Source organism: Oncorhynchus mykiss, chromosome 3 (genome assembly GCF_057628025.1).
Source record: "Oncorhynchus mykiss isolate SJ-2025 chromosome 3, ASM5762802v1, whole genome shotgun sequence".
NCBI classification, from domain to species: Eukaryota; Metazoa; Chordata; class Actinopteri; order Salmoniformes; family Salmonidae; genus Oncorhynchus; species Oncorhynchus mykiss.
In genome coordinates, this window is record NC_143024.1 from 89149211 (window position 1) to 89166883 (window position 17673).

The 17673-nt window shown below is 45.2% G+C and overlaps 1 protein-coding gene across 2 annotated transcripts in view; it reads left to right on the top strand.

Moving 5' to 3' along the window:
• The window catches only part of LOC110504830 (rho GTPase-activating protein 6), an 83385-nt gene that overhangs the window by 43943 nt on the left and 21769 nt on the right, over positions 1-17673 (top strand). For both annotated transcript variants that reach the window (XM_036975242.2, XM_036975243.2), the window contains exons 2-6: positions 10110-10269; positions 11255-11326; positions 13716-13978; positions 15665-15860; positions 16087-16142. In XM_036975242.2, coding sequence (XP_036831137.1) covers positions 10110-10269; positions 11255-11326; positions 13716-13978; positions 15665-15860; positions 16087-16142 — 747 coding nt within the window. The remainder of the gene's footprint in view (positions 1-10109; positions 10270-11254; positions 11327-13715; positions 13979-15664; positions 15861-16086; positions 16143-17673) is intronic.

A 17673-nucleotide genomic window follows, 5' to 3' on the forward strand; every position in this document is an offset into this window, starting at 1 on the left:
TTAAACACAAACGATATTCACTTAGTTGATGATTTATATTTAGGAGAATGTTTTACAGCTTTGTCATCTTATTTAATTTCTCATCGTATTTAATTATTTCATATATCTTAAATGTGATAAGGCCCAACAGAGGGCCAGAGATAATTACAGACACCTGTCATAATCTGAAGTACAGGAAGTCTTGGTTAAGGTTACAAAGGAAGGGGTTATTACTGGAAACTTTCTAAGTTTACCAGTAAACTAACAAAATGCTGGTATCTTTCAAGGATTTTATGTAATCTAAGTAAGTATACCCTCCCTTAATAACCTTATCCAAGACTGCTGTCACACTAAACAGTTCAACGAGAGATGCTTTATGAGTGGTGGGGTAATGTGAGAGTCTAGTCCACATGTCTGTAGTTGTCAGTGTGAGGACCATGCCCTTCTAGACTGTCTCTGAGTAGGACGGTGGGACCATGCCCTTCTGGACTGTCTCTGAATAGGACGGTGGGACCATGCCCTTCTGGACTGTCTCTGAGTAGGACGGTGGGACCATGCCCTTCTGGACTGTCTCTGAATAGGACGGTGGGACCATGCCCTTCTGGACTGTCTCTGAGTAGGACGGTGGTACCATGCCCTTCTGGACTGTGTCTGAGTAGGACGGTGGTACCATGCCCTTCTGGACTGTCTCTGAGTAGGACGGTGGTACCATGCCCTTCTGGACTGTCTCTGAATAGGACGGTGGGACCATGCCCTTCTGGACTGTCTCTGAGTAGGACGGTGGGACCATGCCCTTCTGGACTGTCTCTGAATAGGACGGTGGGACCATGCCCTTCTAGACTGTGTCTGAGTAGGACGTGGGACCATGCCCTTCTAGACTGTCTCTGAGTAGGACGGTGGGACCATGCCCTTCTGGACTGTGTCGGAGTAGGACGGTGGTACTATGCCCTTCTGGACTGTCTCTGAGTAGGACGGTGGTACCATGCCCTTCTGGACTGTGTCTGAGTAGGACGGTGGGACCATGCCCTTCTGGACTGTCTCTGAGTAGGACGGTGGTACCATGCCCTTCTAGACTGTGTCTGAGTAGGACGGTGGTACTATGCCCTTCTGGACTGTCTCTGAGTAGGACGGTGGGACCATGCCCTTCTAGACTGTGTCTGAGTAGGACGGTGGTACCATGCCCTTCTGGACTGTGTCTGAGTAGGACGGTGGGACCATGCCCTTCTAGACTGTGTCTGAGTAGGACGGTGGTACCATGCCCTTCTGGACTGTGTCTGAGTAGGACGGTGGGACCATGCCCTTCTGGACTGTCTCTGAGTAGGACGGTGGTACCATGCCCTTCTGGACTGTCTCTGAGTAGGACGGTGGTACCATGCCCTTCTGGACTGTCTCTGAGTAGGACGGTGGTACCATGCCCTTCTGGACTGTCTCTGAATAGGACGGTGGTACCATGCCCTTCTGGACTGTCTCTGACTAGGACGGTGGGACCATGCCCTTCTGGACTGTCTCTGAGTAGGACGGTGGGACCATGCCCTTCTGGACTGTCTCTGAATAGGACGGTGGTACCATGCCCTTCTGGACTGTCTCTGAGTAGGACGGTGGGACCATGCCCTTCTGGACTGTCTCTGAGTAGGACGGTGGTACCATGCCCTTCTGGACTGTCTCTGAGTAGGACGGTGGTACCATGCCCTTCTGGACTGTCTCTGAGTAGGACGGTGGGACCATGCCCTTCTAGACTGTCTCTGAATAGGACGGTGGGACCATGCCCTTCTAGACTGTCTCTGAATAGGACGGTGGTACCATGCCCTTCTGGACTGTCTCTGAATAGGACGGTGGTACCATGCCCTTCTGGACTGTCTCTGAGTAGGACGGTGGGACCATGCCCTTCTAGACTGTCTCTGAATAGGACGGTGGGACCATGCCCTTCTGGACTGTGTCTGAGTAGGACGGTGGGACCATGCCCTTCTGGACTGTCTCTGAGTAGGACGGTGGTACCATGCCCTTCTAGACTGTCTCTGAATAGGACGGTGGTACCATGCCCTTCTGGACTGTCTCTGAGTAGGACGGTGGGACCATGCCCTTCTAGACTGTCTCTGAATAGGACAGTGGGACCATGCCCTTCTGGACTGTCTCTGAGTAGGACGGTGGGACCATGCCCTTCTGGACTGTCTCTGAATAGGACGGTGGGACCATGCCCTTCTAGACTGTCTCTGAGTAGGACGGTGGTACCATGCCCTTCTGGACTGTCTCTGAGTAGGACGGTGGGACCATGCCCTTCTGGACTGTCTCTGAGTAGGATGGTGGGACCATGCCCTTCTGGACTGTCTCTGAATAGGACAGTGGGACCATGCCCTTCTAGACTGTCTCTGAGTAGGACGGTGGGACCATGCCCTTCTGGACTGTGTCTGAGTAGGACAGTGGGACCATGCCCTTCTGGACTGTGTCTGAGTAGGACGGTGGGACTATGCCCTTCTGGACTGTGTCTGAGTAGGACGGTGGGACCATGCCCTTCTGGACTGTGTCTGAGTAGGACAGTGGGACCATGCCCTTCTGGACTGTCTCTGAGTAGGACGGTGGGAACATGCCCTTCTAGACTGTGTCTGAGTAGGACAGTGGGACCATGCCCTTCTGGACTGTGTCTGAGTAGGACGGTGGTACTATGCCCTTCTGGACTGTGTCTGAGTAGGACAGTGGGACCATGCCCTTCTGGACTGTCTCTGAGTAGGACGGTGGGACCATGCCCTTCTAGACTGTGTCTGAGTAGGACGGTGGGACCATGCCCTTCTGGACTGTGTCTGAGTAGGACGGTGGTACTATGCCCTTCTGGACTGTGTCTGAGTAGGACAGTGGGACCATGCCCTTCTGGACTGTCTCTGAGTAGGACAGTGGGACCATGCCCTTCTGGACTGTCTCTGAGTAGGACGGTGGTACCATGCCCTTCTAGACTGTCTCTGAATAGGACGGTGGGACCATGCCCTTCTAGACTGTCTCTGAATAGGACGGTGAACCATGGGATGTACTGCAGAGGAGTCTGGTGGGAGGAGCTATAGGAGGAAGGGCTCATTGTAATGGCTGGAATGGAATAAATGGAGCGGAGTCAAACACGTGGTTTCCATATGTTTGATGTGTTTGATACCATTCCATTAATTTCATTCCAGCCATTACATCCTATAACTCCTCCCACAGCCTCGTCTGATGTAGTGAGATCTGATAGGAACATCGGAACAGATTGAGCAGATGAGAGCTGTCGTTAAAGCTGATATGAATAGGATATGGTGTAATATACAAATGAGTCTATCATAACGCACACACATCTAGATGTTCCCTCTGTTTGATGGGTTCTCAGTTTGATGGGTTCTCAGTTTAATGTTTCCTCAGTTTGATGTTCCATCAGTTTGATGTTCCATCAGTTTTATGGGTTCTCAGTTTGATGGATTCTCAGTTTTTTGGGTTTTCAGTTTGATGGGTTCTCCGTTTGATGGGTTATCAGGTTGATGTTCCCTCTGTTTGATGGGTTCTCAGTTTGATGGGTTCTCAGTTTGATGTTCCATCAGTTTGATGTTCCATCAGTTTTATGGGTTCTCAGTTTGATGGGTTCGTAGTTTGATGGATTCTCAGTTTGATGAGTTTTCAGTTTGATGGGTTCTCAGTTTGATGGGTTATCAGGTTGATCTTTCCTCAGTTTGATGTTCCATCAGTTTTATGGGTTTTCAGTTTGATGGGTTCTCAGTTTGAAGGATTCTCAGGTTGATGTTCCCTCAGTTTGATGGGTTCTCAGTTTGATGGGTTCTCGGTTTGATGGGTTTTCAGTTTGATGGATTCTCAGTTTGATGGGTTCTCAGTTTGATGGGTTCTCAGTTTGATGGGTTTTCAGTTTGATGGGTTCTCAGTTTGATGGGTTCTCAGGTTGATGTTCCCTCAGTTTGATGGGTTCTCAGTTTGATGGGTTCTCGGTTTGATGGGTTTTCAGTTTGATGGATTCTCAGTTTGATGGGTTCTCAGTTTGATGGGTTCTCAGTTTGATGGGTTCTCAGTTTGATGGGTTCTCAGTTTGATGGGTTCTCAGGTTGATGTTCCCTCAGTTTGATGGGTTCTCAGTTTGATGTTTCCTCAGTTTGATGTTCCATCAGTTTGATGTTCCATCAGTTTTATGGGTTCTCAGTTTGATGGGTTCTCAGTTTGATGGATTCTCAGTTTGATGAGTTTTCAGTTTGATGGGTTCTCAGTTTGATGGGTTCTCAGTTTGATCTTTCCTCAGTTTGATGTTCCATCAGTTTTATGGGTTTTCAGTTTGATGGGTTCTCAGTTTGAAGGATTCTCAGTTTGATGTGTTTTCAGTTTGATGGGTTCTCAGTTTGATGGGTTCTCAGGTTGATGTTCCCTCAGTTTGATGGGTTCTCAGTTTGATGGGTTCTCGGTTTGATGGGTTTTCAGTTTGATGGATTCTCAGTTTAATGTTTCCTCAATTTGATGTTCCATCAGTTTGATGTTCCATCAGTTTTATGGGTTCTCAGTTTGATGGATTCTCAGTTTGGTGGGTTTTCAGTTTGATGGGTTCTCCGTTTGATGGGTTATCAGTTTGATTTTCCCTCTGTTTGATGGGTTCTCAGTTTGATAGGTTCTCAGTTTGATGTTCCATCAGTTTGATGTTCCATCAGTTTAATGGGTTCTCAGTTTGATGGGTTCTCAGTTTGATGAGTTTTCAGTTTGATGGGTTCTCAGTTTGATGGGTTATCAGGTTGATGTTCCCTCTGTTTGATGGGTTCTCAGTTTGATGGGTTCTCAGTTTGATCTTTCCTCAGTTTGATGTTCCATCAGTTTTATGGGTTTTCAGTTTGATGGGTTCTCAGTTTGAAGGATTCTCAGTTTGATGGGTTTTCAGTTTGATGGGTTTTCAGTTTGATGGGTTCTCAGTTTGATGGGTTCTCAGGTTGATGTTCCCTCAGTTTGATGGGTTCTCAGTTTGATGGGTTTGATGGGTTTTCAGTTTGATGGATTCTCAGTTTGATGGGTTCTCAGTTTGATGGGTTCTCAGTTTGATGGGTTCTCAGTTTGATGGGTTCTCAGTTTGATGGGTTCTCAGGTTGATGTTCCCTCAGTTTGATGGGTTCTCAGTTTGATGTTTCCTCAGTTTGATGTTCCATCAGTTTGATGTTCCATCAGTTTTATGGGTTCTCAGTTTGATGGGTTCTCACTTTGATGGATTCTCAGTTTGATGAGTTTTCAGTTTGATGGGTTCTCAGTTTGATGGGTTCTCAGTTTGATCTTTCCTCAGTTTGATGTTCCATCAGTTTTATGGGTTTTCAGTTTGATGGGTTCTCAGTTTGAAGGATTCTCAGTTTGATGGGTTTTCAGTTTGATGGGTTCTCAGTTTGATGGGTTCTCAGGTTGAAGTTCCCTCAGTTTGATGGGTTCTCAGTTTGATGGGTTCTCGGTTTGATGGGTTTTCAGTTTGATGGATTCTCAGTTTGATGGGTTCTCAGTTTGATGGGTTCTCAGTTTGATGGGTTCTCAGTTTGATGGGTTCTCAGGTTGATGTTCCCTCAGTTTGATGGGTTCTCAGTTTGATGTTTCCTCAGTTTGATGTTCCATCAGTTTGATGTTCCATCAGTTTTATGGGTTCTCAGTTTGATGGGTTCTCACTTTGATGGATTCTCAGTTTGATGAGTTTTCAGTTTGATGGGTTCTCAGTTTGATGGGTTCTCAGTTTGATCTTTCCTCAGTTTGATGTTCCATCAGTTTTATGGGTTTTCAGTTTGATGGGTTCTCAGTTTGAAGGATTCTCAGTTTGATGGGTTTTCAGTTTGATGGGTTCTCAGTTTGATGGGTTCTCAGGTTGATGTTCCCTCAGTTTGATGGGTTCTCAGTTTGATGGGTTCTCGGTTTGATGGGTTTTCAGTTTGATGGGTTCTCAGTTTGAAGGATTCTCAGTTTGATGGGTTCTCAGTTTGATGGGTTCTCAGTTTGATGGGTTCTCAGGTTGATGTTCCCGCAGTTTGATGGGTTCTCAGTTTGATGGGTTCTCGGTTTGATGGGTTTTCAGTTTGATGGATTCTCAGTTTGATGGGTTCTCAGTTTGATGGGTTCTCAGTTTGATGGGTTCTCGGTTTTATGGGTTTTCAGTTTGATGTGTTCTCAGTTTGATGGGTTCTCAGTTTGATGGGTTCTCAGTTTGATGGGTTTTCAGTTTGATGGATTCTCAGTTTGATGGGTTCTCAGTTTGATGTTCCCTCAGTTTGATGAGTTTTCAGTTTGATGTATTCTCAGTTTGATGGGTTCTCAGTTTGATGGATTCTCAGTTTGATGTGTTTTCAGTTTGATGGGTTTGATGGGTTCTATGTTGTCTATTTCTTTGTTTTTGGCCGAGTATGGTTCCCAATCAGAGGCAGCTGTCTATCGTTGTCTCTGATTGGGGATCATACTTAGGCAGCCCTTTTTCCACTTTCTGTTGTGGGATCTTGTTTTTGTTAGTTGCTGGTTTAGCGCTACTATACTTTACGTGTCGTTTATCTTTCTTTTTTTTTTGGTATTCATTTAATAAATTCAAAATGTACACCTACCACGCTGCACCTTGGTCTCATTCAGACGACAGCCGTAACAAATGGTTTCAAATACACCATGTGTTTGATGCCATTCCATTTACTCCTTTCCAGACATTATTTTGAACCATCCTCCCCTCAGCAGCCTCCACTGCTTGCCATGTATACAGTACATAACCCACTTATCTTTTCATCTTAATCAGAGTGGGTTGTAAACAAATACCCTGTACTTGTGTGGACAGATGCTACAGCCTGTTATGTAAATATATGTAAAACTGCAAGGGGGAAAGTAAACCATTACGTGGTTGCTAAGTTACCTACCAGACGTATTAAATCTTGGAAAGGGTTGTATTGACGGCTTTATTTGACTTTTTGACTGTATCCCATCCCCGGACTGACACCTGCTCAAGCCTCAACCATTATTTATTATGTATTATTATTTTTATCATGCAAGTCAGTCAAGAACAAATTCTTATTATACAATGATGGCCTACCCCGGGCCAAACCCTCCCCCTAAACCGCTGCGCCACTCGGAAGCCAATTAACTAGCAGGGCTTTGAGCTTTACCTCTGAGTTTGATTTGTAAAAATAATAGAAGAAGAAGAAGAATAGAATGTATCTTATTTTCCTTCCTCTCGACCACTTTCTCATATCAGAAAAACCGACGACAATCTTCACAATATATCACGTGTATCCATACAATAAGATGTAATGTTGTAGAACCGGATTGTTTGGGCAGACGTATCATCCCATTTACTCTGTGTTCAATCCCACATTGTGGAAACGTGTGATAACGTGCTGTGATGTATTACTGGGTGTTGATGCCTCCCAGCTGTGGATAATTAACACCAAACGTGTGTGTGTGTGTGTGTTTTTGGCCTTTATGGGTTGGCACGCAGAGAAGGGAGATTAAACACATTCTCTGGCTACAGCAGAGATCTTGGCTCCAGTGGACAGAACATGGAGAGAATCGCAACAGAGACAATCTTTTGTTTGTTGATTAGGGAAGGAAGTACTACACAGTATCAGTCCCTTGTGTAGCCGATGGAGGGTTGGACTGGGGAAAATGACTCAAAGATTCAACACCCTACCAGGGGAGGAACCCTCACAATGAGCTGAGGTAAACACTGTAATGTCAGGAGGCCGTCAAGGCTGTGAAACATGATTGATACAGTAGAATGGATAGATCTCCCTTAGATGTCCGTTAGATCTCCTTTAGTTCTGTTAGATCTCCCTTAGATGTCCGTTAGAGCTCCCTTAGATCTCCCTTAGATCTCCCTTAGATCTCCCTTAGATCTCCGTTAGATCTCTGTTAGATCTCCCTTAGATCTCCCTTAGATCTCTGTTAGATCTCCGTTCGATCTCTGTTAGATCTCCCTTAGATGTCCGTTAGATCTCCGTTAGATCTCCCTTAGATCTCTGTTAGATCTCCCTTAGATCTCTGTTAGATCTCCCTTAGATCTCCCTTAGTTCCATTAGAGCTCGCTTAGATGTCCGTTAGAGCTCCCTTAGATCTCCATTAGATCTCCCTTAGATCTCCCTTAAATCGGTTAGATCTCCCTTAGATCTCCATTAGAACTCTGTTAGATCTCCCTTAGATCTCCCTTAGATCTCCCTTAGATCTCTGTTAGATCTCTGTTAGATCTCCGTTAGATCTCTGTTAGATCTCCCTTAGATCTCTGTTAGATCTCCCTTAGATCTCAATTAGATCTCTGTTAGATCTCCGTTAGATCTCTGTTAGATCTCCCTTAGATCTCCGTTAGATCTCCCAAGTACGCCTAGTGTCTATGTTTGTTGGTTTCCTCAACAGAAAAAAAACAAGTTGTTCTATTCTATGCTGTTATATTTCTACTCTCCATCCCCAGAACCTCTGATTGCAGTTGAGGTGTTAGCCAATGCCATAGAGGTGGAGCATGCCTGAGCAGAGCGGTTAGATGTACATGTATGTCCAATGCCATAGAGGTGGAGCATGCCTGAGCAGAGCTGTTAGATGTACATGTATGTCCAATGCCATAGAGGTGGAGCATGCCTGAGCAGAGCTGTTAGATGTACATGTATGTCCAATGCCATAGAGGTGGAGCATGCCTGAGCAGAGCTGTTAGATGTACATGTATGTCCATGGTTCAGTATCAGGTGCGTGATATTAACTCAGTTAAAGTAGTTAGACTTTGTGAAGTAAAGACATTTCTCTCCCAACAGGAGAGAGTAAGCTACTGTACAGTAGTGTAGGCAAAGCCTGATAATGAGCCCGTAAGTCGATTCGGAGCATGGCTCATATGAGATCAAAGGAAGTCTAATCTGCTGGCTGGATTTATTAGAGAGATGCTCCGAGGTCAGGGTTTTCAGCAGCGAGTGAGGACTCCTGGTTTCCTAGTCTGGTAGATCACAACAGGGGTTCATCCTATTAACTAACTCAGCAGAGTCCTTTTCATCATAGATCATTAACTGTTATTTTGTTAGTCTTGAATTTGCATTATAAAAGTAAATCAGTGTGTTTTCTCAAGCCTGAAATGTTAGTAAAATTGTATTGTATGGAATGTTCTCCACGCATGGTGGTGGCTGGATGAGTATTGAACTCTCTCCATGTCACAGTTCTTGGATACTGTCAGACGATAATTAATTTACACTTAACACCATCTCAACATTAGACAGAGAGAGTTGGCCTACAGTATGTCAGCAGCACTTACCTCTCCAACCAGAGCTGGGAGAGGCTGTAATGAGGCTTGAAACACAGGGCTCAATGTCTGACATTCCTGAGCATGGATGGTGCTCTGGCAAGCTCTCTCTCACAGTGGGAGTTTCAGCCCATCCAGCTGTGTTATTCACCAAGTTCTCCAGTCAGAGAGGAAATTACAACAACTAGGCTTTTATTGATGGCCTTTTGAAACCATGGACTGTGACCTCATTATAGACCAGGGGAGATGACGGGAGAGAGACATATTTGGTAATGGCTGAGTAAATGGGTTTCACTTTTAACAGAACAGGCTCTTTATACTGTTAGGCCTGTTAGGCCTACACACTTCTCATTTAGGAGGTCGGGAGATAATGTGTTTTAAATTCTAGTTTTGCTCTTGTGTCTCGCTTGTAAAGGTTTGTTCAGTTTGCGGAAAGTACATGAGTCTGTTTCCTTTTAGAGTGGTTGGCATGACCCAGTTTTTACATTCTCTTCCCTTAGTGGGCAAAATAACCATCTGTCGTCAGGGAGATCCGTCGTCAGGGAGATTCGTCGTCATTGAGATCCGTTGTCAGGGAGATTATTCACATGAACTCTGGTTCATACTTACTTACAGAGTTGAAAGAAATAAGAATTTGGATGTTCCTTAAATAATTTGTGGTACAATAGAAACCAAACTAGATCTGAACACATATTAGGCTAAAACCAACTGGGAATGAATCATGGGAATTGTCAAATGATTGATGTGCTCCAGTTTCTCAACTGTCAGGTCAGGCAGAAATATCTGTTGCTTTACAAATGCATGACCAGTCAGGTACCTCCACAGTAACAGTACTGATAGATGTATCTGATGTGTGTATGTGTGTGTATCCCTTGTTTCCTCTCTGACGTGTGTGTGTCCTGTCTCCTCACCACAGGGTGCCTTCACATGGAACAGCATGTCAGGGCGGAGCGTTCGTCTGAAGCCTGTGCCCCTCCAGAGCCTCTCAGAGCTGGAGAGAGTCCGCCTGCAAGAAGTGGCCTTCAGCAGGCTGCTCCAGGAATACAACCTGGGCTGCCAGATCACCATCCCCAAAGGTACTCTACTATTCAGGCTTGGAGGCCATCTAACATCCACTATCTCCTGATCTCTCCATTCTACGAGCAAAGCTACTTGGAAAACATTCTTGTCACAACAAGTCTGAATGTTACACAACAGATACTGACACCAAAACTGAATGTAATATATAATTTCTAGTTTATTCTGTGTATTTTACATAGAATGTTTGCGTTTGCATGGATAGAAATTTGTAAAACCCTGTTTTAACTGTGTATTTAATGACTGTTTGTATAGAAGATAGTCAATTATTGTTATGTAGCTGTATTCGTTTTTTTTATTTCAACTGTCTTGTCGTGGTGTGAGGTTGTCTATCTTCACCTCATGGTCTGTTTCTGGTCAGCCAGGCTCTGTCTTGGATTACATTCCCTCGTGTGCTCCTGCCTTAACTATTTTAGGCTAACATGGGACAGGCACCCTATAGACATGCACTGCCATCAACAGTCACTCGCAATAACTGCAGCATTAAAACTTTAGAAAGCACTAGCATGAAAAGTAAACAGTCAACTGTAGGAAAAACACATGAAATGTAATCTGAAATAGTAGCAGACATTAGAACCACCCTTTCTACATATGGATTGAGTTAGAAAAGACAAGACACAGTATATCCGGCCATGTTTTTGTGTGGATTGTCACATGTGACTTTAACAGTGCTCTTGAAAACTAGGATTAGGATTCATATTCCACATTTTAAATATTACATGATTTATGCTTGGGTTGTCTGTTTAAGGATATTTTTGAGTGATTGTGATGAGTGATGAAAACATTTGTGTATGGTAATGCAATATTGAGTCATGAAATTACATGTTACAGGTATGGTAGAATGCAGTAGAAAGTGGTAGAATGTGGTAGAATGTGGTAGAATGTGGTAGAATGCAGTAGAATGTGGTAGAATGTGGTAGAATGCAGTAGAATGTGGTAGAATGTGGTAGAATGTAATTAAGTGTTTTTTCTTTTCTTTCTTAGATGGTCAAAAGCGTAAGAAGTCCCTCAGGAGGAAGTTGGATTCACTGGCCAAAGAGATGAGTAAAGACAAAGGTAGTTCCATTAATTAGTCACATGAGTTAGGCTGCACAAAATGGGAAAAACATTTCATTGCGATTTTCTTTTGTTAACCAAATACTGCTTTTGCAATTTGACTTGCGATATAGATCAAAACACTTTGGTGACCTGTTGGAATCATAGAACTACAATGATGGAGAGCACCATCATTCTTGTTTGGAACAATGTGTTGACTGCATTTGACCTAACAGAACAGCATGCAAACGTATATTGGATCTAACAGCAGAGGAAGCGTACTGCTTGAGTGACAGGGGGCAGGGCCTGGTGTGTGTGGGAAGCAGCCGCTAGAGGAGAGAGACAACAAACGAGTAAACTATACAAACGGACATTAGACACTGCTGAGTGGCATTTCAAAATATTGCATGGGATATGGATATTACACATGTCAATGGTGCAGCCCTAGACTCAAAATACCCTCAGAACACAGGAGGTTGGTGGCACCTTAATAGGGGAGGACGGGCTCATGGTAATGGTGGGAGCGGGTTTGCATGTGTTTGATGCCATTCCATTTGCTCCGTTCCAGCCATTATTATGAGCCCTTCTCATCTCAGCAGCCTCCACTGCCTCGGAAAGTATATATAAAAGGTGAGATATTTCACTTCGCCATACCATACAATGACAATATTGGGGGATTCTCAAATTCTCTCCATCACTACAGTATATTTGAGAAAAGTGTCTTGCATGTAGTCAGTGATAATATTGACGTTGATCTTTCAGTGTAGATAAACATGGCTCTTTTTAGTTGGAGGCTGTGAGACAGACACTGAGTCCTCTAGACCTTTGTTCATGTCCAGCTGGGTTCCGTTATCTCACACACTGGCCGGGCCATCCGTTGACTCTTTGATCCGTTTCACTGGAGCTATGTGGAGCTCACTAGAGCAAGCATTCTCAGCTGTTTCAACCCGCCGAGCTCTGAGAGGAAAATATACAGTAGGAGCCTCCTCCTGAAAGAGCCAGGGCTGCTTCAACAACTGCACCACAGGAGGTTGGGTGGCACCTTAATTGGGGAGGACGGGCTCAATCAGTGGAATGGTATCAAATACATCAAACATATGGTTTCCAGGTGTTTGATGCCGTTCCATTTGCTCCGTTCCGGCCATTATTATGAGCCGTCCTCCCCTCAGCAGCCTCCACTGAACAGCACTGCCAACTGCTGCCCAGCCTCCTGCTACAATGTTCACAGGAATGTGAGTTCTCTCTGTCGCCTGGGTGGTCAAGGGAAGAACAAAAACAATCTTGAGAGGTGGCTTGGTCATCCTAGCCTAACCTCAGTCATCTCAGCCTAACCTCAGTCATCCCAGCCTAACCTCAGTCATCTCAGCCTAACTTCAGTCATCCCAGCCTAACCTCAGTCATCCCAGCCTAACCTCGGTCATCCCAGCCTAACCTCAGTCATCTCAGCCTAACCTCAGTCATCTCAGCCTAACCTCAGTCATCTCAGCCTAACCTCAGTCATCCCAGCCTAACCTCGGTCATCCCAGCCTAACCTCGGTCATCCCAGCCTAACCTCAGTCATCCCAGCCTAACCTCGGTCATCCCAGCCTAACCTCAGTCATCTCAGCCTAACCTCAGTCATCTCAGCCTAACCTCAGTCATCTCAGCCTAACCTCAGTCATCTCAGCCTAACCTCAGTCATCCCAGCCTAACCTCGGTCATCCCAGCCTAACCTCGGTCATCCCAGCCTAACCTCGGTCATCCCAGCCTAACCTCGGTCATCCCAGCCTAACCTCAGTCATCCCAGCCTAACCTCGGTCATCCCAGCCTAACCTCAGTCATCTCAGCCTAACCTCAGTCATCTCAGCCTAACCTCAGTCATCTGAGCCTAACCTCAGTCATCTCAGCCTAACCTCAGTCATCCCAGCCTAACCTCAGTCATCTCAGCCTAACCTCAGTCATCCCAGCCTAACTTCAGTCATCCCAGCCTAACCTCAGTCATCCCAGCCTAACCTCAGTCATCCCAGCCTAACCTCAGGCATGGACAACCGTAGCCCATCCCCGCTCTCTTTTCATTTTCTCTCCCTGTGTTTAAAGAGACACATCCCAAAGTATGCGTCCCCTGACTGGGGATAATGTATACATGGTACGGATACTGTTTAGGCTAAACACTGCATTTCCCCAAGGACCTTTAGATATGTTTTTATATAGGGTAAGAGTTTTCAATTAGAGGGCCTATGGGAAATGTAATTATTATTTTTTAAATAAGGAAGCATAGTTTATAGCCATCCAGACTTCACTGCACAGTACGTTACTTCATACTTCGAAGCAAGTCTTGGGATTTACCATTAAATTTAATTGAATGCTGAATTTATGAATATTAACTCTGGGTCCTCCCCTTTCCCCTCCTTATCCGTCCCTCGCATCATAGAGGCAATGCCCCAGGCCTTCGGCATACTTCTGTCGCAGGTGATCTCTAACGATCGCACCCACAAGCAGCGTCAGGAGCCCCAGCGCGAGGAGCACCGTGACCCCAGTGACCTGGTGTCCTCCCTGCTACACCTCACCTCACGGAAGAGCACCAAAGACAAGGAGCTGTCCAGCAGCAACTCGTCTCTCAGCTCCACCTCTGAGACGGCCACTGAGTCACCGTCACCCAGCACACCCGAAGCAGCACCACACACCCGCAGAAGGGTAGGTTTTTACCTATGGGGGCTGTTCTAACAAACCTATGGTATGAGTCTGAATGTATTCTTATATCCAAAACAACTTGTTCATATAATTTTATTTGAACTTTTCTTAACTGACTTGCCAAGTTAAATACAAACTCTTATCTTCAATGACGGCCTAGGAACAGTGGGTTAACTGCCTGTTCAGGGGCAGAAGGACAGATTTGTACCTTGTCAGCTCGGGGATTTGAACATCCGGTTACTAGTCCAAAGCTCTAACCACTAGGCTACCCTGAAGCCCCATATAACTTGATGGGCAGAGGTAGAAATACCATTGGCTGGGCTCCCACCTCACTTCAATGTATGCCATCCACTTACAGTACGTTTGGAAAGTATTCAGACCGCTTCCCTTTTTCCACATTTTGTTATTTTACAGCCTTTTTCTAAAATTGATTAAATAAAACATTTTCTTCATCAATCTACACACAATACCCCATAATGACAAAGCGAAAACAGTATTTTAGGAAACCTATTTACATAATTATTCAGACTCTTTGGTATCAAACTCGAAATTGAGCTCAGGTGCATCCTGCTTCCATTGATCATCCTTGAGATGTTTCTACAACTTGATTGGAGTCCACCTGTGGTAAATTCAACTGATTGGACATGATTTGGAAAGGCACACACCTGTCTATATAAGGTCCCACAGTTGACAGTGCACGTCAGAGCAAAAACCAAGCCATGAGGTCGAAGGAATTGTCCGTAGACCTACAAGACAGGATTGTGTCGAGGCACAGATAAGGGCAAGGGTACCAAAACATTTCTGCAGCATTGAAGGTCCCCAAGAACACAGTGGCCTCCATCATTCTTCTATGGAAGAAATTTGGAACCACCAAGACTCTTCCTTGAGCTGGCCGCCTGGCTAAACTGAGCAATCGGGGATAAGGGAGGTGACCAAGAACCCGATGGTCACTCTGACAGAGCTCCAGAGTTCCTCTGTGGAGATGGGAGAACCTTCCAGAAGGACAACCATCTTTGCAGCACTCCACCAATCAGGCCTTAATGAAAACCTGCTCCAGAGCTCTCAGGACCTCAGACTGGGGTGAAGGTTCACCTTCCAACAGGACAATGACCCTAAGCACACAGCCAAGACAACGCAGGAGTGGCTTCGGGACAAGTCTCTGAATGTCATTGAGTGGCCCAGCCTGAGCCCGGACTTAAACCCCGATCGAACATCCCTGGAGAGACCTGAAAATAGCTGTGTCCCCATCCAACCAGACAGAGCTTGAGAGGATCTGCAGAGAAGAATGGGATTAACTCCCCAAATACAGGTGTTCCAAGCTTGTAGCGTCATCCCCAAGAAGACTCGAGGCTGTAATCGCTGCCAAAGGTGCTTCAACAAAGTACTGAGTAAAAGGTCTGAATAATTATGTAAATGTAATATTTAAGTTTTTTATTTTTATATATTTGCAAAAATTTCCCAAAACCTGTTTTTGCTTTGTCATTATGGGTTATTGTTTATAGATTGAATACATTTTAGAATAAGGCTGTAATGATCAAAATGTGGAAAAAGTGAAGGGGTCTGAACACTTTCCGAGTACACTGTATATAATCCATCATGCCATGCCATGCGCTCGTCGCCATATGCTATCCATCACCTCTCCATATGGCTGTACTGTACCGTACTCACTCAACTATGTGTATCTGGCAGGGAGGAGTGTCTGTGGATTGCATCACTGACCTGGATGACAATCAGTCTCGCCTGCTGGAAGCCCTGCAGCTGTCCCTACCAGCCGAGACACCCAGCAACAGGAAGAAGCAGAGGGACAAGAAGCTTAGCCTCAACCCCATCTATAGACAGGTTCCCAGGGTGGTGGAGATGTGCTGCCTGCATCTGGAGAAATATGGTACACACAAAGGAATTGCCATCATTCTTCAGAAAGTGCTACGCATATTGGGCCCGATTTACAGTTGTAGTGAGCGCAGACAACACAGACTTTCATGTAAATCGTTCGCTGAAGTCAATGGAGGATATGACCTGCAGAGGATTGTTAAATGCAACTGGAGTTTATGTACACATTTTCCCTGTTGGTGTCACATCAAATGTACCCTTTATTTCTCCATGTAATTTAGGTCTACAGACAGTTGGCATCTTCCGTGTAGGGAGCTCAAAGAAGAGAGTACGGCAGGTGAGGTTTCTGTGGAAAATGCTGATGAACACATCGATGAGGTGCTCATCAAAACACACTGTGAAATTCCTAGTGTGTTTCTAGTGTTAAACTGTGGAGGGAGGGATGTTGTCTCCAGTATGTTTCTAGTGTTAAACTGTGGAGGGAGGGATGTTGTCTCCAGTATGTTTCTAGTGTTAAACTGTGGAGGGTGGGATGTTGTCTCCAGTCCAGTATGTTTCTAGTGTTAAACTGTGGAGGGTGGGATGTTGTCTCCAGTATGTTTCTAGTGTTAAACTGTGGAGGGTGGGATGTTGTCTCCAGTCCAGTATGTTTCTAGTGTTAAACTGTGGAGGGTGGGATGTTGTCTCCAGTCCAGTATGTTTCTAGTGTTAAACTGTGGAGGGTGGGATGTTGTCTCCAGTCCAGTATGATTCTAGTGTTAAACTGTGGAGGGAGGGATGTTGTCTCCAGTATGTTTCTAGTGTTAAACTGTGGAGGGTGGGATGTTGTCTCCAGTCCAGTATGTTTCTAGTGTTAAACTGTGGAGGGTGGGATGTTGTCTCCAGTCCAGTATGTTTCTAGTGTTAAACTGTGGAGGGATGGCTGTTGTCTCCAGTATGATTCTAGTGTTAAACTGTGGAGGGTGGGATGTTGTCTCCAGTCCAGTATGTTGCTAGTGTTAAACTGTGGAGGGTGGGATGTTGTCTCCAGTCCAGTATGTTTCTAGTGTTAAACTGTGGAGGGTGGGATGTTGTCTCCAGTCCAGTATGATTCTAGTGTTAAACTGTGGAGTGTGGGATGTTGTCTCCTGTCCAGTATGTTTCTAGTGTTAAACTGTGGAGGGTGGGATGTTGTCTCCAGTCCAGTATGTTGCTAGTGTTAAACTGTGGAGGGTGGGATGTTGTCTCCAGTATGTTTCTAGTGTTAAACTGTGGAGGGAGGGATGTTGTCTCCAGTATGTTTCTAGTGTTAAACTGTGGAGGGAGGGATGTTGTCTCCAGTATGTTTCTAGTGTTAAACTGTGGAGGGTGGGATGTTGTCTCCAGTCCAGTATGTTTCTAGTGTTAAACTGGAGGGAGGGATGTTGTCTCCAGTATGTTTCTAGTGTTAAACTGTGGAGGGAGGGATGTTGTCTCCAGTATGTTTTTAGTGTTAAACTGTGGAGGGAGGGATGTTGTCTCCAGTCCAGTATGTTTCTAGTGTTAAACTGTGGAGGGTGGGATGTTGTCTCCAGTCCAGTATGTTTCTAGTGTTAAACTGTGGAGGGTGGGATGTTGTCTCCAGTCCAGTATGTTTCTAGTGTTAAACTGTGGAGGGTGGGATGTTGTCTCCAGTCCAGTATGTTTCTAGTGTTAAACTGTGGAGGGTGGGATGTTGTCTCCAGTCCAGTATGTTTCTAGTGTTAAACTGTGGAGGGTGGGATGTTGTCTCCAGTATGTTTCTAGTGTTAAACTGTGGAGGGTGGGATGTTGTCTCCAGTCCAGTATGTTTCTAGTGTTAAACTGTGGAGGGTGGGATGTTGTCTCCAGTCCAGTATGTTTCTAGTGTT